This window comes from Rutidosis leptorrhynchoides, chromosome 6, assembly GCF_046630445.1.
Source record: "Rutidosis leptorrhynchoides isolate AG116_Rl617_1_P2 chromosome 6, CSIRO_AGI_Rlap_v1, whole genome shotgun sequence".
Lineage (NCBI taxonomy): Eukaryota > Viridiplantae > Streptophyta > Magnoliopsida > Asterales > Asteraceae > Rutidosis > Rutidosis leptorrhynchoides.
Window position 1 is genome coordinate 3,387,517 of NC_092338.1, and position 23,223 is coordinate 3,410,739.

The 23,223-nt window shown below is 33.5% G+C and overlaps 2 protein-coding genes across 4 annotated transcripts; both read right to left on the reverse strand.

Annotated features, from left to right (window-relative positions):
- Nucleotides 1-7,049: 7,049 nt before the first annotated feature.
- On the reverse strand, nucleotides 7,050-13,776 carry LOC139852434 (uncharacterized). Of its 3 annotated transcripts, none has more exons than XR_011761075.1 (5): nucleotides 13,210-13,776; nucleotides 12,372-12,797; nucleotides 12,052-12,293; nucleotides 7,808-10,025; nucleotides 7,050-7,192 (listed from the first exon to the last, which is right to left on the reverse strand). XR_011761075.1 is itself a non-coding variant. In XM_071841730.1 (4 exons), the coding sequence occupies exons 2-4, from the start codon at nucleotides 12,784-12,786 to the stop codon at nucleotides 9,990-9,992; spliced, it is 693 nt and encodes a 230-aa protein (XP_071697831.1). In that variant the 5' UTR covers nucleotides 12,787-12,797; nucleotides 13,210-13,776; the 3' UTR covers nucleotides 7,381-9,989. The 3 variants fall into 3 exon arrangements, 1 of the variants encoding a protein (XP_071697831.1); XR_011761076.1 differs by lacking the exon at nucleotides 7,050-7,192 and having other exon boundaries at nucleotides 7,381-9,590; nucleotides 9,800-10,025; XM_071841730.1 differs by lacking the exon at nucleotides 7,050-7,192 and having other exon boundaries at nucleotides 7,381-10,025.
- Nucleotides 13,777-21,639: 7,863 nt separating this feature from the next.
- Nucleotides 21,640-22,972, reverse strand: LOC139852394 (uncharacterized). Its single transcript, XM_071841679.1, has 4 exons — nucleotides 22,967-22,972; nucleotides 22,283-22,936; nucleotides 22,134-22,163; nucleotides 21,640-22,013 (listed from the first exon to the last, which is right to left on the reverse strand). Exons 1-2 carry the CDS (start codon nucleotides 22,967-22,969, stop codon nucleotides 22,298-22,300), a joined length of 642 nt encoding a protein of 213 aa, XP_071697780.1. The 5' UTR covers nucleotides 22,970-22,972; the 3' UTR covers nucleotides 21,640-22,013; nucleotides 22,134-22,163; nucleotides 22,283-22,297.
- Between the last annotated feature and the right edge of the window lie 251 nt (nucleotides 22,973-23,223).

Consider the following 23,223-nt stretch of genomic DNA (forward strand, 5'->3'; position numbering starts at 1 on the left):
CTTCGAATAAGATAGTTTTATATATATGAATCGAATGATGTTATGAACATCATTACTACCTAAAGTTTAGTAGGTAAACCTACTGGAAGTGACAAGAAATGATCTAGCTTCAAAGGATCTTGGATGGCTCGAAGTTCTTGAAGCAGAATCATGACACGAAAACAAGTTCAAGTAAGATCATCACTTGAAATAAGATTGTTATAGTTATAGAAATTGAAACAAAGTTTGAATATGATTATTACCTTGTATTAGAATGATAACCTACTATAAGAAACAAAGATTTCTTGAGGTTGGATGATCACCTTACAAGATTGGAAGTGAGCTAGCAAACTTGAAAGTATTCTTGATTTTATGTAACTAGAACTTGTAGAATTTATGAAGAACACTTAGAACTTGAAGATAGAACTTGAGAGAGATCAATTAGATGAAGAAAATTGAAGAATGAAAGTGTTTGTAGGTGTTTTTGGTCGTTGGTGTATGGATTAGATATAAAGGATATGTAATTTTGTTTTCATGTAAATAAGTCATGAATGATTACTCATATTTTTGTAATTTTATGAGATATTTCATGCTAGTTGCCAAATGATGGTTCCCACATGTGTTAGGTGACTCACATGGGCTGCTAAGAGCTGATCATTGGAGTGTATATACCAATAGTACATACATCTAAAAGCTGTGTATTGTACGAGTACGAATACGGGTGCATACGAGTAGAATTGTTGATGAAACTGAACGAGGATGTAATTGTAAGAATTTTTGTTAAGTAGAAGTATTTTGATAAGTGTATTAAAGTCTTTCAAAAGTGTATAAATACATATTAAAACACTACATGTATATACATTTTAACTGAGTCGTTAAGTCATCGTTAGTCGTTACATGTAAGTGTTGTTTTGAAACCTTTAGGTTAACGATCTTGTTAAATGTTGTTAACCCAATGTTTATAATATCAAATGAGATTTTAAATTAGTATATTATCATGATATTATCATGTATGAATATCTCTTAATATGATATATATACATTAAATGTCTTTACAACGATAATCGTTACATATATGTCTCGTTTAAAAATCATTAAGTTAGTAGTCTTGTTTTTACATATGTAGTTCATTGTTAATATACTTAATGATATGTTTACTTATCATAGTATCATGTTAACTATATATATATCCATATATATGTCATCATATAGTTTTTACAAGTTTTAACGTTCGTGAATCACCGGTCAACTTGGGTGGTCAATTGTCTATATGAAACATATTTCAATTAATCAAGTCTTAACAAGTTTGATTACTTAACATGTTGGAAACATTTAATCATGTAAATATCAATCTCAATTAATATATATAAACATGGAAAAGTTCGGGTCACTACAATCACTTCTCAATTGTTTAACAAGAACACCTTTTTGAACCTGCTCTCTCTTGATCAAATTGATGATTTCTTCAGGAGCACCACTCTTTGCAGCTAAGAAAATAACCCATGTAAATCTAGAATACTCATCAACAATTACTAGTGTATATCTTTTCCCACCCAAACTACTAGTGTTCATTGGACCAAATAGATCCATGTGAAGCATGTGAAGTGGAACACTAATGGTAGCTAGGGTCTTTGAGAGAAATTTTGTTTTGGCCTGTTTACCCATAATACAAGCAGAACAAGGCTTATCTTTCTTGAAAGGCTGTTGAGGCAGACCTCTTACAAGCTTCTTTTTAGAAAGCTCATTAATATTTTTGAAATTGAGATGAGAAAGCCTTTTGTGCCAAAGCCAATTAAGTTCAGGGACAGTCTGAGAGTACATACATGTTTCAATTCAAGCATCAACAGAATCTAGATCCAGCATATACACATTTTGAAATCTCCAGGCTACAAGTGTTGGTCTTCCTTTAGTATCATAAATAATACCAGCTTTCTTTCTTATTCTGATTTCACAGTCTTTATCAGCAATTTGGCTTACACTTAGCAGATTATGCTTTAACCCTTCAACCAAAACAACTTTCTTAAATGAAACACTTCCAGCTATAACAATACCATAACCAATAGTCTTTGCAACTGAATTATCACCATATCTTACAGAAGGACCTTTTTCTTCAACAAACCCTACAAGATGCTCTTTGCATCCAGTCATGTGACTTGAGCAACCACTATCCAAATACCACATGTTACCCTGTTACACAAGACACAAACAAAAGAAAATGGTTAGTTTTTAAGGGGAACCCACTTTTCAGTGGGTTCAGTTGGAGTGCTCTTCAGTCTCCAAACAAAAGCTTTGTTTCCAATCCAAATCAACTTGTCCTTAACAAATTTTAAGACACTTTTATTTTCACAAACTTTGGGTTTCCATATCTTCTTAATTTCCTTAGGAAAACAAGATGTTCTTTTAACTGAAGGTTTTTCTTGACTCTTGATTTTTTCATTGAGCTTAGAAATTTCCTTTTTGAGTTTTTGAATTGTCTTAGCTCGTTTTGACTTTGACCTTCTTTTAGTTAACACTTTTGGATCTGGACAAGTGTCAGTTTCAGAGGATGATTCAGAGTTGTTATTGCAACTTGACTCTTGGGTGTCAGACTCTAGGTCAGAACATACACTATTATTTTAAGAGACTAAAATGCTAGAGTCTGAAGGTTTTAAAAGTTCAGACTCTAATGGATTTTTGTTTTCAAGTATTACAGTCTCAGAAGGTTCAACAGGATCTAATGATCTTACAAAAGCATTGGTTAAATTCTTTTTGTCACCATCAAATTTTACAAATGTGTTCGGTAAAATATCAGGTTTGAATACACTTGGATCAACTTCCACATTATTATCTAATATGTAGTTTTCACCTAGTATAACTTTGACATCTTTTGGAATTTGTTTGGCAATAGTATCAGAATTCTTTTTGGAAGATACACACCAAGATTTACAAATTGTTTCATAGTGTTTTGACCTTTTCATTGATCTTCCTAATTCAATATTTAATCTTTTAGTTTCTTCTGTGTATGCCATCTTATATGTGTCAAGTTCTACTTCACATTTTTTCAAGATTTTAATTTCAGCATCTTTGTCTTTGATAGTGTTTTAAGATCAATTGTGTTCTTAACCTATCAATATCATCTAAACACCATTGAAAGTCAAGCAGCAAGTACTGAAACATTCTTACTTTTTCATTATCAAGATAGTTCACAAAGTTTTGTACCTTATAAGCAGAAACTTTATTACAAGTAGAGTCTTTATCCATCTTCTCAATAGCTTTCAGATCTTCCTCAAACTTGCTAGAACTACCATCAATTATAGCCATAAGACACTTATTCTCCTGCTCATCAGATGATGAGTCTTCATCTTCCCATGCTTCTGTGTACAAAGCCTTTTCCTGTTCTTTGTTCTTTGATTTTTCTGCTTCACTCTTTAACTTCATGTACTTGAGCTTATACTTTCTTGCTTTGTCAACAGACTTGTTGGTATTTGAACCTCCTTTATCCTTAGACCAGCAATCAGCAGCTATGTGTCCTATCTTGTCACACTTAAAGCATTTAGCTTTCTTTGGATCAAAAGTACCCTTGCCTTTACCTTTCTTATAACCAAACTTTTTCTGCTCAATCCTTTGAGTCAAAAAAGCCATCCGAACTTCCAAATCTTTGATCTCCTCATCTTCATCAGATTCACTATCATCATCAGAAGTTTCATCACTTTCAGATTCAACTTTGCTAGAGTAACTAGAGAACAATTGCTTATTCTTCTTTGTGGTAGTCACCAATGCAGCTTCTGGATCTTTAGCAGTTTTCTTAGCATTGATCTTGTTCTTTAGTTGAGTTTTCTCAAAGTTTGACAGTATGCCAAACAATTCACTTAACTCATAGTTATCTATCTTTTCACTGATTACCATAGATGTAATCACAGATTCAAAGTTTAAAGGTAACAGTTCAATGAACTTTTGACACAACACTTGTTGTGTTTTCTCTACCCCAACACTTTCAAGATCATTTATCAGAACCTGAAATCTTGAATGAAGATCACTCAAAGATTCTTTAGGCTGAGCAGCAAAATTTTCATAACATCTAATCAGATTCTTTTTCTTCTGAGTCTTAACAACAGTGACTCCTTCATAGTCATTAAGCAACAGATCCCAAATAGCTTTAGCAGTCTTGGCATGACTGATCTTTCTGAGAATTGAAACAGTAACAGCATTCCCAATAATACTCCTTATTTTGCTATCCAGCTTGTACTTGATAGCTTCTGCTTCAGTCCACCTTTCTCTTGGTGTTTCACGATAATAGGCAGGTTGAGCAGCAACAGTATCTGTGGCAGGAACAGCAGCTATCATAGAACCAGGAATAATGAGTCCTGTTGTAAGAACATTCTCAACTTCTTCATGAATAGATCCTAAAAACCATAGGACTTTCAATTTCCAAGTTGCAAAGTCTGTGCCATCGAATATTGGCACACCTTTTCCAGCCATAACTGGAGTAGGAATGGTACTGGTAGACATATTTATAAAAATATGGATCGTTTGTAAAGATTACCGTAATAGGATTTACACCTTACCCGCTCTGATACCAGTTATTAGTTCACAGTAATTGAACTATGAACACCAGACTTTCAATTAAACAATAAATAAGAATTATTCGTGCAAGAATTGAGAGAACACGATAATGAAATATATAATTGATAATGTTGATCGTGTGAAAGATACAAGTTCAAAGTAAAACCATCGACCTCTATTTATACAGATAAACACCAAATCTAAAGATTTGGTTTCCAAAACAACTTAGCTATAAATAAGGTAAAGATAAACTCAAAAACTAAACTAATATGCAAATAACTCTAAAGTCAATCTTCTGGAGATAAAACTGAATCAAAACAAATCTTCTTAAACTTTTAAACATATCTCCAGAATATTCTTTAGCTTAGTCATCAAGAAATCTCAAACCGTTGTGTTCAGTAAACATCAGAGTCTGCAACTTCAGACTCTAATTCTCCAGATTCTAGAATGCTTTTGACTCATCAGATTTTCATTTTCCCAACAGAAATTGAAAAGATGGAATGTGGCAGTTTAGCTTCTTTGGGTTGAATGTGACGGTTTTTTAATTCAATCTACTGTTGTATAGTTTGACTTACTTATGTTTGATAAATTTGTGTATAAAGAGGTACATCACACTACAACAAATTTCCTAATTAACCACGCATAAATTTACACACTTTTACAAAGTGTACTTTTTTGTTAAATTTCTCACACTTGTAAATGTGTGTAAATGTATTACATTTATAAGTGTAGAATATCGTTATAGTTTCACACATGAAAGTGTAGGGAAAAAGGTTCACACTAATTTGTGTGTATAATCATAAATATAACCACACTTAAGAGTGTTAAGTTAATTTTGTCGCACTAGATTTATTCATGCTCCCTCTTGTGTGAAGAAATGAGGTGTAACAAGTTTACTCACATTTTTAAATGTGATTAAATTTGTGTTTGTATACACTAATAAGTGTGAACAAACATTTCCTACAATTTTAAGTGTGAAATTTAAATAACATTCAACATTTATAAATATAGCAAACTTATACATATTTTAAAGTGTGAGGAATTTGACAAAAAACTCACACTTTCTTACAAGTATGTAAAAATATGGTTGAACAATTGATAAATTTGTTGTAATGTCAATGTCAATGTGTACTCAGATATATGCTCTAATGTTGATGTGGTTTCATTCTTCCAAAGATCATAAAGGTTATGTGTCTGTTCTTATTTTGAATTAAAATAAACTTACCTCGTCCAACTTTTTTGAGATATTAACCTATTTTGATTTAGCGTTCAATATGGTCTAATATTAATCATGGCTGATGTTTTCAATTTCTCATGTCTCTATGTACTTGAATGTCAGAATGTTTTACTGGTGGAAAGCTATTTCTGAATGACTCCTCTTAATTATGTTGAGTGGAAAGGTATGCATGTGTCCTTATTTTGAAATTGTGTGTAGTTTCGTTTCTGCCTATAACTTTTTGTAACGGGGGATGATTCTCACACACACTTTTTTGATACTCACACACCTATTTTAATCTTTTACTCTTCTAATAATACTCAATTGGTGTGTGAGGATCAAAAAAGTGTGTGTGAGAATCATCCCCCTTTTGTAATTGCTCACATCTAGATACTTTCGTAACATAAGTTATGTATTCAGACATATGGCTTAGTTTTGTGATAGGATTTCTTTCATACATGACATGCCACATCATATCATACTATAGATGATATGTGATGCTTATAACTTAAAGTTTGACTACGTGTTTTATTATTCTTTTTTGTACATTGCCTATTGTGAAATAACCTTTAAGTGAAAGCAAGAAATTCTTTGATCTTTCATTAGTAACAAGTAAATCCTTGTTATATATATATACTAGATTTTTTGACATATAACTAATTATAAATGAATTTTTATTAAATTAATATCAACAAATGATATAATTTTTTTTAATCACCAAATAAATTTATTTAAATTTGTCGAACAAATTTTTTTTGTAAATGGTTCTATTATTCTATGATTAATGATTATAGCTACTTCATTAATTGGAGCAACAATTGGTAGTTGTTTTTAAAAATGTGAATGCAAACATTTAGAAGTTATGATATATAATTAATAGTTGATGGATCTCATAAAAATGAAACATAGTTCTAATTTTTAATAAAAATAACATTAAACATACATTATAGTTAATAGATGTCATAAAAATAAAAACATTTTCTAAACTTAAGTCTATAAGTGTTGTAACACTTCTTTGAATACAACATTTTTGATTGTGTTGGATATTTGATTATCCTTGTCTAGAATTAATATCTTTATTCCTTGCCGATTGGGTACTCGAGAAAGTGCAACGTATAGTTGTCCATAAATTATAGTTGATGGATCTCATAATAATGAATCATACTTCAAATATTTTAAAAAAACATTTAACATACATAATAGTTTATATATATCATACAAATAGAAATTATTTAAAACATTTCTTCAATTAAGTCTATAAGTGTTGCAAGACTTCTTATAAATTTACAAACTTTCTCATAAAATTTCATACTCACAAGGCATTTAAATAAGCCAGAATAAATAAAAACATGTTACAAATTACTAAACAATCATCTCTATCTCTAAAGAATATAAAAATATGCATGTCTAGATTGCAACTTCAATAAGCCCGAAAGACTAATCGCTTGAAATAACCTGCATTGATAAAAATAACAAATTTATTACGGAGTAGTATGTAAATGACATTGAAAATCATTCTAATTGATAGTCAATATATCGTACAGTAAAATTAAATTAAAACATAAGATCTATTTATTTGCCTTCAATAATTAAAATGCCAAAATCAGTAATAATAGATCTAAATGTAAGACACATGAGGGTATTTTAGTCTTTCTAGTAATTTTTGGTGTCCCCATTTATCTTTATCTTTATCTTCTTCATCTTCAACAAAACCTTTAATCAAATACTTTTAAACCAAAACCAAATCAATCTAATCTAAGAGCCCGTACTATTGACAAAATTTAAATATAAAAAAATATAAGAATTATTTAAGAGCTCGTACTATTGACAAAATTTAAATATTCTTTTTGAGTTTAAGAGCTCGTGGTCATTGAGTAGATAAATATGCAAATTTAACAAAAACAAAAAAAAATTAATATAAATAATTGTGCTGTAATAGTTCACCTTAAAAAACTTACATCATAGGAGCCAATAAAAATCTAAAAACATATTTTATATTTAAAATATTCAAATGTGTAAAACACGGTACAATTGTATTTAAAACATATATGATCACCGGTAGCTACTTACAGTATGATCACCGCAAGCTGTAACTAAATTGTTATGGTCCTGTAAAATCAAACACTGATATAATTATTCACAATACTTTTGCAGTAAGTCACAATTATAAGGTTTATTATCTAAATAGCTTATGTGCATCACAAATTTCTTTACCTTTATCCAACAAACATCAAATATAGCATTGTCATGAGCAAGCCACTCAGAAACATGTTGAAGCACTCATTTTAGGCTAATGGAGAAGATCACTTCTAATTTAGATAAAATATGCAGATTATGAAATGAATTTGACCTTCCTAACTTCAAATTGTGACACCTTACAATATTCATCTTCATATTCTATAACCTAATCTTTTTAAACAAATTATAGAAGAGTCAGAACCGAAATTAACGAAAATGGTGAATCGAGAAAAACTAAGCCCATTGCCAAATTCATTTAAGCTTCAAAATCACATTCAGAAAAGTCAAAGCCTTTTGAATTAGATTTTGACTAAGGTGATGACAAAGTACATGTCAAATGCCAAAACTTTCAAGGTTCTTAAGCTTCAATATACTTTTGCTTTAAAATAGAGTATCATTCTTAAATTGCAGCTAGTTGTGTCTAAACCACAATACTACTTACTCTAAACCATTTTACTACTTACTCTGGATAAGAGATTGTCTTTAAGTGTCACCACATGATCACTTATATCGGATACAATTTTCACAGATCAAGGCATCACAATATCAGATTGATCGGAATAAGGATTACGATCTTCTGTTTAAGCTTCATATAATCCTCCATAGTTCCTACTTTTATTGTACGTTTTATGTTAAAAATATATTTTTTGGAACTCGTAGTTCCTACATTTATCTATCCAAATTTTACTCAATTTGACCAAAATTGCTAAATGCCTTTCTTTTCTCCTATACACACAAAGCATCCAATATACTTGTGAGAGTTACTTATATATTGATACTATAAACATCATCTTTATCAACTATGACGACAAACATTGCATAACAAAACACCCCTAAATGGAGGACTAAAAAAATTTAAAACCAATCATATGTGCTATCTCAATCTATTGATATAATATAAAGAGATGTTTAATAGCAATAGCTCTCTCACACACTGAAACGAAAAATGTGCAAGGTACATCAACACAACTCTTGTGCCATTTGACAAAGTTCATGTCATAAAGCAACATAAAGATGGAAAACTTTCTTTAAAATAATAGAATGTAAAGTAACAAATTACCAGAAGTAACAAATTACCTACATATAGATGTGCGCATTTATCTCAAGTCAATTCCATGGAGTTTGAGATATGCTAATCTTTGAGCAGGGGTAGATTGGGTCATAGATATACCCTTTTCAAAATTTCTATAATTTTCGAGTTCAACTTTCGTCATAAAAGAGAAGATAATAAAAAAAGTAAAACTTACAAATGGAATTAACTATCCATCTATACTGCTTCAACTTGAAAAAAAGCCAAAAAATAGCATGAAAAAGTGATTGTGAAACTGTACCAATCGTGAAGCATAAGGCTGATCAATCAATAGATTTCACACGGAACATGTATAACCAAGGAAATTTATAACATTCTTATGACCATCATTATTCATTTGACCAAGATTATTCTTTTGCAACACATAAAAATCTGTCAATTTGAACAAAAATCACAAAATTAGCCATTTTTCATTTGGACATTTCATCAAACACTTAGTGTGCATCATGTATAGTGTTAATAAAAAGAAACATAATCTTTCAAAAGTAATAACTTTGTAGCATCCAAAATCTAACTGCTGCTTTCCTGGAATTAAAAATAAAAATAAAATCATTATGGATCATTATGAATAATGAATTAAAACAAATACTAACATATCAACAAATACAGTCATATCATACTAAAATCAACAAACAGACTCATATTAAGACACGTATGATATAATCATCATGTAAACTTTGCTACACAATATAATAATATGTACACACAATAGATCAAATAGAATAAGATCATACCAAATGATCGTGCATATATTTTTCAAGAGGTTAATATGCATGCTCAATACGTTTAAAAGAGGTTTAAGGATCTTAGAACTTAGCTCTCCGGTCCGGCTAGCGTGAATAACTCTGGCCGACATGATGATGTCGGCGGGGTGGCTAGGTGATTAAGTCCACCTTCGATGACGGTCGTATAGCATCAAAACCTTTAAACTTGATAAGACTTCAATAAAACCTTTAGTTTCTGCATCAAAACAGATTCAATACGCTTACGATCAATTAAATTAACAATGGAAACGTATAAGGAGTAAAAATCAAATTAAAACGATACCCGTATAGCAGAAGGATCGGAACAAAAACAGAGAGAATTTGATTTCATATATTTAGGGAGAGAGTTCAAATTTTAAAAAAATCAAATGTGTTTAGCTTAAAAGATGTTTTTTTACACACGGTGTCCTGCAAAAAGTAAGTCTTGGGAAGAGGACTAAATATTCAAATTTCAAACTGATGAGATTACTTGTGCCACATGGGATGGGGACTTGGTGTATCTATATATATGTATAGGTAGTTACGATTCCTATTCCTCTGGCTTAAAATCCTCTAGATTTATAATTTTCATATAATCAACGCAACAAAATTCTCTTAAACGAGAGATTCCTTATCTTTTATTTAATATTTCTTGTTTATGCATATAACAATAAGGATGCTGGATGAATTTGATATAAATTTTTTTTTTTGTCACTTCAATCTAAGTAATATACAAAGTTTGCATCCTTTTTCCTTCGATGGTTACTGGATAAAATTGAGGAAACACAACAAATTCATATCGGTGCAACTAAATACATGAATATTAAGTAAATTTTGATTGTTTTTTTAAATTGAAAATCTGAAGAGAAAGCATAAAAATAGGAGGATATGAAAATGAAAATTTATGAAGGTCCTAATATACCCTTTTAATTAGTTTTGAATTGATATTTGAAATTTTTGAACATCACATGAATTTAATGGTCCAGGTGTGTTCTCACTCTTAGTTATATATGAGAACATTCTCATGGGATTACTACCCTCTACGTGTGTGTGTGTATATATATATATATATATATATATATATATATATATATATACGTGTATATATATATATACGTGTATATATATATACGTGTATATATTTAATCAAGAGAGAAGCACTATTTTGGAGGGAAGTGGGAGGAAGTAAATTTATTTCATTTTTTTCGAAATTTTTTTCAGACATCAAGATCATATGAAAATATGAACATTTAAAAAAGACACTTTGTGGTGAATGTTATTATTTTGGCCGAAAAATGCTCGAAGAAAAAAATGAAAACATGCATCATGAGTAATTTTATGCTTTTGATTTTTTTTTTAGAGCTTAAAAATTAGGGTTTAGAAATTATGGTTCAAAAATTAGGGTTTTTAGGGCTTAGAAATTAGGGTTTAGATTTAAATTTTAACACGAACGGTTTAGAGTTTAGGGTTTTGAGTTTAGGGACTAAACCCAAAACACTAAACACTAAACTCTGAACCCTAAACTCTAAATCGGGCTAAATTTTGAAGAAAAAAAAACTTCATATAAGATGAAAGAAATCAACGTTCCAAAAATATTATTAGGAATAACATTACTCATGATGAATGTTATTAATTATTTCTTCGATCGTTTTCCTGTCTAAATAATAAAATTCATCACAAAGTGCTTCCCTCTTAATATATATATATATATATATATATATATATATCACTACAACAAAAAGGTACAATCTACACGCATATTTATAACTATTTTCACTCTTTAAAGAGTGTGCATTTATCAACTTCACATTTTGCCAAAGTGTGTGAAATATGGCCGTAACAAAATGAAACTGCATTTGCACACAAATGAGTGTGAGTTATTAATGTATATTTTCATGCTTCAAAGTGTGAAGATTTGAGGGAATTCCTCACACTCTCAAATGTATAATAGTATGATACATTACTCACACATGTGAGTGTGAGGATTTGAGGCAAGAAAGTAGTTATACATTTAAGCGTGAGGATATGAGAGAAGCTTTGTAACATCTACATATTATTTTCACACTTTTGAGCGTGATATACACACACACAACACACACACACACACACACACACACACACATATATATATATATATATATATATATATATATATATATGTATTACGCAAAATGAGAAATTGAAATCAACAACTAATATTAAACAAAATACTAATACCAAAAATGATTAAATATAAATCTTACCCGGATGTGTTGCATAAGCATAACATCACATCTCATTTTAATTTCACGCCAATCCTTTGCCTCAATAGGGCAAAAACGTTGTTGTTTTAAACATCTGCCCATAAATCTAGTGCATAGTGACCCTCCAGACTTGATAGGCTGGTCAAATCCATTGAGATGAACTAACACTTTTTCACCCGTTACTAGCGTATCCACATCTTTTGTTGTCATTCTTTGTTTTCTAATAATATTTCCATTCGTATCTACACAATTTCAAATCATTATTAGCAACGATATTAGAAAAGCAAAAGTTAAATTTAGTAACAAAATACGAAAAATACCTATGATCTCAACCTCCTCGTTCTCATGTTCATTAAGTTGATTATTTTCTGCATTCAAAATAGACTCAACAGGTGTTTCTTTAGAGGATGAGGAGTGCTCATGGTTAGAAGTTGATGATGATGAGTTATCGTGAACCGAACCAAGAAAATGTCGAAATTGTGCGTTAGTGAAAGATGATTGCTGACTAGAACTTGCAAATGGTGTTTTAGACAATGACACTTGGGGATTAAATGTAGGGAATGGTGTTTTAGATACTGAAGGTTGAGAATTATGCTGACTAAATGGTCGAAATCGTGTGTGCAAGCTTGATTGAAAAGCAGGAGAAGAAGAAATTGATTTAGATACTGGAGGTTGGGGATTATACTTAAGTTTTTGTTTTTCATATTTTTGCAGTTGCCTTTTAGATCCGAACATCCTCTAACTACCTGTAATTGAGCTTATACAAGTTAATAGATGAACAATTGTTTACAACAGCTAGATACAAACGTGACACTATAAGCCAACACATAATCATACTGAAAGCATGTTGAGCATACTTCTAAATCAGAAGTTAATAAATTAACAGTTGTTTACAACAGCTAGATACAAACGCAACATTATTAGCCACCGCATAATCATATTGAAAGCATGTTGAGCATACATCAAAATCACAAGCTAGATACAACTGAATCAAACAATTACACATATATATCAACAAATTAAATGAATGAATGAATGAATAATGAATCAATCGACAATTTCTGAACGAATAATGAATGAATCGCATTAATAAACAAATGTATGAACGAATTATCTAAAAACTACTAATGAATGAATCGATTAAACATATATACTTACTTAATGAATGAATAGCTGAGTTGAAGTGATTCAAATGCGACAATAGAGATCCAGTAGCATCGTAAATGGAGAATAGCAACGGAAATCATCGAATAGCGGAAGAAATCATCGAATAGCAACGGTCGATTAGTGTCGGAGAGGTTGAATTTGGGGATGAAATTGGAAGGGAGAGAGGAGATGTTGAAATTTAGGGTTTGTCGGTTGTAGACTGTTAAATGGGATAAGATAAACCATTTATATATGGGATTATTTATTTGGACCTTATTGTTTTTGCAGACAATGTGCCCAGGTAAACAATTGATTTGATGTAGCAGTACAACTTAAAATACTTCATAACTCATAAAATAATATCTCTCTCATCTTCTCCATTTTCTCCACTCTCCTAAATTTTAAAACACTCCATAACCATCTTAACCACCATCTCAATCACCGTCTCCGACCACCAGATCCGACCACCACCGCCACCATGACGTTCCTTTTTTGGTTTTACGACCAATATGACCGCCTCCTTATAAGATTTGTGTCACTCCGGCGACCACCACTTTCGCTACCTTTACTTTTTTTTTTCTTTTGAAACTGACGGCGACGCGCGGCGGTGGCCGGTGATGACTTATTTTCTGGAAAAATCACCACTAACATACTACAAATATAATACATGGCCAATGTACAAGCATTTCAGCACAATGTATAACTATTTGGAATATGGTGAAAATAAAAAAAAAACTGTTAAAATTTGTGGGACCCATATAAAAATTAGATGGAAATTTCGATGTGGATGAAATTTGAGATGGAAAATGAGATGGGACCCACCTCCTGTTGCTAGTTCACACGGTTTGATGAAAAAAGGACGGTCCGAATGGTAGGACTTTTATATATAAAGATTATTTTAATTTTAATTTTAATAAAAAAATGGGATAAGATAAACCATTTACAAATAGTGTATTTTTATTTTCACGGGTCATTGTTAAAAACTAAGATATTTGTATCATTGAATATAAATAGCGTTTGTTACAAATAGCATATTCCAGAGGTTGTAAAAATGTGAAGATTAGGTTATTAACATATTTTTGAGCACTTAGCTTTCTAAAACACACTTTTGGCCATTTTTTGGCCAGTCCCTCCTGAACTATTTCTGATGCGGGTGAGCTGGGCAATGTAACTAGCAACACAGCCAGCTCGAGCTCAAAAGATGTTACACCCGAATCAGGCCAAGCAATGGTCGTGTTGCCATCTATTTCGTATCATCTAAGTGTTTTTGGAGCTGGTTCAAGAAGCTCAGGGGTGACCCTACTTCAGTCCTTAAACTGAAGTAGTTATGTTTTCATGAATAAAGTTGTTGATAGTTGAAGGCAAGCCAGCAACCTAGCCGGACCAGCTAGCCGGACCAGCAAATGAGTTTAGTTCAGCCAGTAAAGCTTTAATTCACTCAGCCGGGTAACCAGCAAATCGAACCAGCAAAGTTATGCTTAGGCGAACCAGCTAGTTCAACCAGCTGAAGAATTTTAGTTCAATCAGCACACGAAACTCTAGTACAACCAGCACGCGATGCTATTTTCTGTCTGAATGGCCACTTGCTGATACAATTCAAAGTTTACTTATGCTTTTCAATAAACCGGTCAGGTCATGTGCTTAACACGTGTGTGGCTGTTCTAGAAGAATGTTAGCTGTCCAAGGAAGACTCCCATTTATCATTGAATGCTTTTATCATGGGAAGAAGCACTAACAAATGGCAGGCTTTTTGCAGATTGTGTCCTTTATTCTTATTGGCTAATTTGTAATTGTTTGTCCTTTTTGTCTCCATTTCCTTTTTATGTTTTTGTCTTATTTAAAAAATAGCTGTTAAGCTTCTACTATAAATAGAGAGCTCTTGTAATTGTAAAACTTGGTTAATAATTGAATGAAAAGTTTGATAGAGCTTATCTATTTACAAAATCTCCGTGTCTTTACGAATCTTTGATTCCGGTGGCTAAGAGTGGTTTCTTTATCAGTGTTTGTGGTGTTACTTTATCAAACATTGTGGTGAAATCCAAATCTTCATATCTGATATTATAGTTGTGGTGGAATCTTTATCAGCTGTAGTTGAAGATTTGGAGTGTTTCTAGATCTCTAATTGTGGTGGTATCTTTATCAATTAAGGGTTTAGATTCTCTATCCTTGTGTTCTTATTTTAGAGTTTTATACTCTGTTTTGGGGCTGTTACTGTTACCAATTGGGTGTTTAGTTTCAGATCTGTTGGGTGAAGAAAGCTTGTTCTAAACTGCGTTTTTAAAGTCATAATCACGCATCAAAGTGGTATCAGAGCTTAGGTTGTTCAAATCGAAGCTTTCTTATCATTTTATTGTTGTTTCAGTTCATACTCTGTTTTAGAGCTGTTAAGCTTTATTTCAGATCTGGGTTTCTATTTGTTGCTAAAGGTCTATTTCAGATCTGATATTTGAAATGGCTGATATTCCAAGGAATATGACTCTTGAAGAAGCTCATAATCTTAGAAGAGATAGAGCTATTGAAGCTCTACAACATCAGATGGAAAGAATGGTTAACTTGTTGGAAGATGGTGTTCCAAGAAGAAATAGAATTAGATCTGAAAATGGAGATACAACTATTGTGTCTTCTAGTACTGAATCTGAGGATGGTAGCCAATCTACTGATGGATCTCATGCTTCTTCACAAAGAAGAAGAAGGCATAGGAAAAAAGCTGATGATTTGAAAGATATCAAGATAGATCCACCTGATTTTGAAGGATCCTCTAATCCTGAAGATTACTTTGAATGGGTTCAGGCCATGGATAGAATTATGGAGGTTAAAGGCTACGATGATAAAAAGGCCTTTAAAGTTGCTGTAATCAGATTAAAGAAGTATGCTTCAATGTGGTATGATAATCTAAAAAAAGAAAGGCAATATGAAGGGAAGAAAACAATCAAAACCTGGTCCAAGTTAAAAGAGTGTATGCAAAAGAGGTTTGTTCCTCAAGCTTACAAGCAAGAGCTGTATATCCAGATGAATACACTCAAGCAAGGCAGCATGAATGTTGTTGATTACATCAGAGAGTTTGAGCAGCTCAAGATTCGTACAAATGTTAAAGAAGCTGAAGAACACACTATAGCAAGATTCGTTGGAGGCTTAAATGCTTCTATTGCTGATCAAGTTGAAATGCAGCCTCTATGGACTTTTGAGAGTGCTTGCAAGCTGGCTATTCAAGTAGAGAAACAAGCAAAAAAGAAAATTAATTTTAAGTCTTATTCCAAGCCAGCTGTGCTGCCTATGAAGGGTCAATCATCTATGCTGCCTAGGCATAACGAGGCAGCATCCAAAGTATCTAAAGGCAAAGAGCAGGTTGTAGCTGGTCCTAAAGATGATAGGAGAAAATGCTTCAAGTGCCATGGATTTGGGCATTTTCAAGCTCAATGTCCTAACCAGCGTGCTCTTACACTAAGGGAGATTGAAGATTTGGAAGGGGGTTTTGAAACTGAACCAGCATATGATGAGTCTGATAGTGAAGAGTTTGTTGCTGCTGATATTGGAGAGTTTTTAGTGGTTCGAAGAGTAATGCACTCAGCTGAGACTATTGAAGATAAGAGCCAGCGAGAAAACATCTTTCATTCAAGATGCACAGTCAAGGGTAAAGTGTGCAGCCTGATTGTTGATGGAGGCAGCTGTGCAAACGCAGCATCTGCTCACATGGTGGAAAAGCTTGAGCTGGTTACAAAGAAGCATCCTCATCCATACAAACTTCAATGGCTTAACCAAGGCAGTGAGGTAAAGGTTACTCGCCAAGTTACTGTTCCATTTTCAATTGGTACTGTTTATCAAGATGAGATCACTTGTGATGTTATTCCTATGGATGCTTGTCATTTGCTGCTTGGTAGACCTTGGTTGTTTGATAAGTATGTCTATCATAATGGACATCAAAATACTTACTCGCTGTATGTGAATGGAAAGAAGATCACCCTCACTTCTTTAAAGCCTAGTGAAATACCTAGCGCTGACCCTACTGTTAAGAATGATAAAACTTTGTTTATGACTCAAGCTGAAGTTGATACTGAGTTAAAGGGTGGTACTGGTGCTTATTTATTGCTGATGGTTGAAAGTGATGAGTTGAACCAGCATGATGAAATACCAGCTAGGGTAAAGCCATTGTTATTTTAATTTGCTGATGTGTTTCCTACTGAGTTACCTACTGGTTTACCACCAATCGGGGGTATTGAACATCAAATTGATCTTGTACCTGGATCTGTTCTTCCTAATAAAGCAGCTTATCGATATTCCCCTCATGAAGCAAAAGAATTAGAAAAGCAAGTTAATGAGTTGGTTGCCAAGGGATATGTTAGAACCAGCATGAGTCCTTGTTCAGTACCAGCTTTGTTGGTTCCAAAGAAAGATGGTTCTATGAGAATGTGTGTAGACAGCAGAGCTATTAACAACATCACCATCAAATATAGGTATCCCATACCTAGATTAGATGATATGCTAGATGAGCTGCATGGTTCTTGTGTGTTTTCCAAAGTTGATCTTAGAAGTGGGTATCATCAGATTCGAATGAAAGAAGGAGATGAATGGAAGACAGCTTTCAAGATCAAAGGTGGATTATTCGAGTGGTTGGTTAAGCCTTTTGGGTTGTCTAATGCACCCAGCACATTCATGAGGCTTATGAATGAAGTGCTCAGGCCACTTATTAGTCAGTTTGTGGTTGTTTACTTTGATGACATCCTAGTGTACTCAAAAACTAAAGAAGAACACTTAGATCATCTGAGGAAAGTATTTGAGCTATTAAGGCAGAATCAGTTATATGCAAAGCTGGAGAAGTGTGATTTCTTTGTCAGCAAAGTAGTGTTTCTTGGATATGTGGTTTCTGAAGAAGGCATTTCAATGGATCCATCTAAGGTGGAAGCGATCAGATCATGGCCTAGTCCTTCTACCATCACTGAAGTCCGAAGTTTTCATGGTTTAGCTTCATTTTATAGAAGATTTATCAAAGACTTCTCCACAATTGTTGCTCCAATTACTGATTGTATGAAGAAAGGGGTATTTGAATGGTCTAGTTCTGCCCAATCAGCATTTGAATCATTGAAAGAAAAGCTAAGTTCAGCACCTATACTTGCTTTACCTAATTTTGATATGCTATCTGAACTTGAATGTGATGCAAGTGGTGTTGGCATTGGAGCTGTGCTAGTGCAAGGAAAAAGACCAGTAGCTTATTTCAGTGAAAAGCTAAATGGGTCAAAGCTGAATTATAGCACTTATGATAAAGAGTTTTATGCCATCATTCGAGCTGTTGATCATTGGTCACATTATTTGAAGCCAAGGCAGTTTGCTCTCTTTTCTGATCATGAAGCATTAAAATACATTAATGGGCAGCACAAATTAAATCCAAGGCATGCAAAATGGGTTGAATTCTTGCAGATGTACTCCTTTGTGTCTAAACACAAGGCTGGTACTTCTAATGTTGTTGCTGATGCTCTTTCAAGAAGATATTCTTTGTTGTCAATTCTGGAAGCTAGAGTTCTTGGATTTTCATTTGTTAAGGAGTTATATGAAGCTGATCCAGACTTTGCTCCTATTTTGAACTGTTCTCCTGCTGAGTCCAAAAGGGATTATGTTGAGCAAGATGGTTTTCTATTCAAGGGCAGCAGATTGTGCATCCCAAAAGATTCAATCAGGGAGTTACTGATTAGAGAAGCACATGGAGGTGGTTTAGCTGGTCATTTTGGGATTAACAAGACATTGGATATCCTAAGTGAACACTTCTACTGGCCATGTATGGATAAAGATGTCAAAGCTGTGATTAATCGTTGTGCTACCTGCTGTCAAGCTAAGTCAACTTTTCACCAGGGTTTATATACTCCTCTTCCTGTTCCCAACCAGCCATGGGAAGATTTGAGCATGGATTTCATTGTTGCTTTACCAAGGACTCAGCAAGGCAAAGATTCTATTATGGTTGTTGTTGACAGGTTTTCAAAGATGGCTCATTTCATAGCCTGCAACAAAACCAATGATGCTACTGTTGTTGCTACTTTATTCTTCAAAGAAATTGTTCGTCTTCATGGAGTTCCCAAAACCATTGTGTCTGATCGAGATACAAAATTCTTAAGCTATTTTTGGAAGACATTATGGAAGCTGCTTGGAACAAAGCTTTTATTCAGCACTTCTCACCATCCCCAAACTGATGGTCAAACTGAAGTTACCAATAGAACTGTGGGAATGTTGCTAAGGGCACTTGTGAAGAAAAGTTTGAAGGAGTGGGATTTGAAGCTTGCTCAAGCTGAATTTGCTTTTAATAGAGCACCTAATTACTCCACAGGAAAATCACCATTTGAAATCTGCTATGGTGCAAATCCACTCACACCCATTGATCTGATTCCTTTTGCAGTTGAGCCTAAGGTAAGTGTTGATGCAGTAGCAAAGGCCAAAGAAATGAAGAAGTTGTATGAGCAAGTGAGGGCCAAAATTGAGAAGACCAACCAGCAATACAAGGCTAAAGCTAACCAGCACAGAAAGCAGCGCACTTTTGTTCCTGGTGATCTTGTTTGGATTCATCTAATGAAGGAAAGGTTCCCAGCAAAAAGGAAGAACAAGCTGATGCCAAGAGCTGAGGGTCCATTTAAAGTGTTGGAAAAAGTTGGTGATAATGCTTACAAGGTCGAGCTGCCTGGTGATACTGCTGTGTCTAGCACTTTTAATGTTGGTGATTTGATGCCCTACTTGGAAGATGACAACCTCGAGAACTTGAGGTCAAGTTCCTTTTTAGAGGGGGAGGATGATGCGGGTGAGCTGGGCAATGTAACTAGCAACACAGCCAGCTCGAGCTCAAAAGATGTTACACCCGAATCAGGCCAAGCAATGGTCGTGTTGCCATCTATTTCGTATCATCTAAGTGTTTTTGGAGCTGGTTCAAGAAGCTCAGGGGTGACCCTACTTCAGTCCTTAAACTGAAGTAGTTATGTTTTCATGAATAAAGTTGTTGATAGTTGAAGGCAAGCCAGCAACGAAGAAGAACCAGCTAGCCGGACCAGCAAATGAGTTTAGTTCAGCCAGTAAAGCTTTAATTCACTCAGCCGGGTAACCAGCAAATCGAACCAGCAAAGTTATGCTTAGGCGAACCAGCTAGTTCAACCAGCTGAAGAATTTTAGTTCAATCAGCACACGAAACTCTAGTACAACCAGCACGCGATGCTATTTTCTGTCTGAATGGCCAACTTGCTGATACAATTCAAAGTTTACTTATGCTTTTCAATAAACCGGTCAGGTCATGTGCTTAACACGTGTGTGGCTGTTCTAGAAGAATGTTAGCTGTCCAAGGAAGACTCCCATTTATCATTGAATGCTTTTATCATGGGAAGAAGCACTAACAAATGGCAGGCTTTTTGCAGATTGTGTCCTTTATTCTTATTGGCTAATTTGTAATTGTTTGTCCTTTTTGTCTCCATTTCCTTTTTATGTTTTTGTCTTATTTAGAAAATAGCTGTTAAGCTTCTACTATAAATAGAGAGCTCTTGTAATTGTAAAACTTGGTTAATAATTGAATGAAAAGTTTGATAGAGCTTATCTATTTACAAAATCTCTGTGTCTTTACGAATCTTTGATTCCGGTGGCTAAGAGTGGTTTGTTTATCAGTGTTTGTGGTGTTACTTTATCAAACATTGTGGTGAAATCCAAATCTTCATATCTGATATTATAGTTGTGGTGGAATCTTTATCAGCTGTAGTCAAGGTTGAAAAAGACGTGAGACGGGGCCGAAACGTTAGCGACCTCAAAACGTCGCAACGGAAAAAACGGGGTCGAAACGGGGTCGAAACGGATGTTGACTAACGTTGACTTATATATATATAATATAAATATATATATATATTTATATATATATATATATATATATATATAAATATAAAGTTGACCGTTTTTTCCGTCTTTGACCTTTTTTTCCGTCTTTGACCGTTTTTTTCCGTCTTTCGCCGTTTTTTACCCTTTTTTAGCGTTGTTGACAGTCTTTTAAGCGTTGACCGTCTTTTTTGCCGTTTCAAGGCCCGTTGCAACGATAGTAAGACAAATCCGTTGCGGCGCCCGTTTCGGCCGTCTTTTACAACACTGGCTGTAGTTGAAGATTTGGAGTGTTTCTAGTTCTCTAATTGTGGTGGTATCTTTATCAATTAAGGGTTTAGATTCTCTATCCTTGTGTTCTTATTTCAGAGTTTTATACTCTGTTTTGGGGCTGTTACTGTTACCAATTGGGTGTTTAGTTTCAGATCTGTTGGGTGAAGAAAGCTTGTTCTAAACTGCGTTTTTAAAGTCATAATCACGCATCAATTTCTTTATTTCCAACCCATTAAAGTAAATGGGTCAAAACTTGTACCTCTACCTAAATCCACATGGAGTGGAGAGCAAAGAAAGTAAAAGGATTGAACTGAAAAAACGAATCAAAAAATACTTACTCAAAAAATACAAAAAATAGAGACAAAAGTGCTAAAACAAACAATGGTGCAAATGAAGCATGCCTAAAGGTCTGAACTTCAAACAATGGTGCAAGTGAAGCATGCCTAAATCCATATTCCATTAAGTAACTATAACTGTTGTTATGATTGCAGCCTCAAAAAAAATACTCTACATTTATCATACAAACGAAACTAAAAGTGCTTAACGAGGAAAGTTTATTTCGATGCATTTATGATCTGAGCTTCAAGCGGTTCATCTTCGGTCCAAATTGATAAAAAGCAGCAGTTTGTACTTAATCAATCTCCAACAAAGACTTTGCACTTGACCATCACTCACTCGACCATCAAATAGCATACAGTAAAAGGAACTCAAATAAAAGGCTGCAATGAAACAGAAACTATATTTTAGATAACCCGATGCACTTGATTTTTCAAGATCCTAATGTAGTTTAAAAGGAAATAGCTTTTAAACTGAAACCCTAATTATTAAACATAAAGAACCTGATAGCAGTATGATCCACTTATTGCAGCCTGCAGATTATCATGTTTACACAATAAGCAGTGATATAAACATATAGTCAAAATATGTTAAAGTTTAATGAATGGGTCAAAATGGGTTAAAGTTTCATGAATGGGTCAAAATGTGTTACCGATATAATTACTTCTCACTGATTATCTGTGTCCATGTTGATGTCTGTCAGGCGTAACCTTGGTAGTTCATTAACATCATCAAGAACCGGAAGATCATAAGGTATACATTGGGTATAAATATCATCATCATCATCATCATCATCATCATCACCACCATCATCGTTGCATATATTACTCCCCATATCATATGTATCTCTTGGTTTGGTCATAATAACATGCGACCATGCACCATCTTTTAGATCTTTGATGTAGAATACTTGTTTTGCTTGAGAAGAAATTATAAAAGGATCATCTTTCAAGGCTTCACCCGTGTGAACTAAAGGCCTAGAGAAGTTGACGAGAGGAAACTCATATTTATCCTTTTTTAGCCCTTTTGACACTCGAATGTCAACCCAATCACAACGAAAAAGTACAACTTTATAATTGCTAAGATACTCGAGCTCGATAATGTCGGTAAGTTTTCCATAATAGTTTCCTCCTTCAACCTCCGCGGTAACTCCCGAGTTTTGAGTCCTCATAAACTCCTCACGCCTCTTTGTAAGGAATCTAAAACCATTTGTTATGAAACCTTTATACAATTTGACATAAACGTTTGGGCCTATAGCAAGTGACAATACTTCTTCATCCCAATTGTCTTTCTCTAAGATATGAACCTACCAAAATTTAACATAGATGTTAGCCACCATGAAAATTTCAGTAAACCTGTTATGAAGAAAAAAGGGAAAAAAAAAAAAAAACTAGAACTTCGCCATGAAAATTTCTCAACGACTAATTTCTCTATTGCCCTCATGTCCATTCTTTCATTCCTAAGAGCTTGTTCTTCATTCAAAAAACGACTACACAAAATGAATAGTTAATCACTTATAAAAAGTAAAAGTGCACAATTAAGTCAATAAAATTGTAATTAAATCATAATAAAAGAAATAAATATGCAATAAAA

Coding starts and splice junctions, on each gene's coding strand:
- LOC139852434 (XM_071841730.1), bottom strand. CDS start 12,786: ATGTTCGGATCTAAAAGGCAACTGCAAAAATATGAAAAACAAAAACTT. Junction 12,294..12,371: donor CGAGGAGGTTGAGATCATAG/GTATTTTTCGTA, acceptor GAAATTGTGTAG/ATACGAATGGAAATATTATT. Junction 10,026..12,051: donor TGCTTATGCAACACATCCGG/GTAAGATTTATA, acceptor GTTTTGATGCAG/AAACTAAAGGTTTTATTGAA.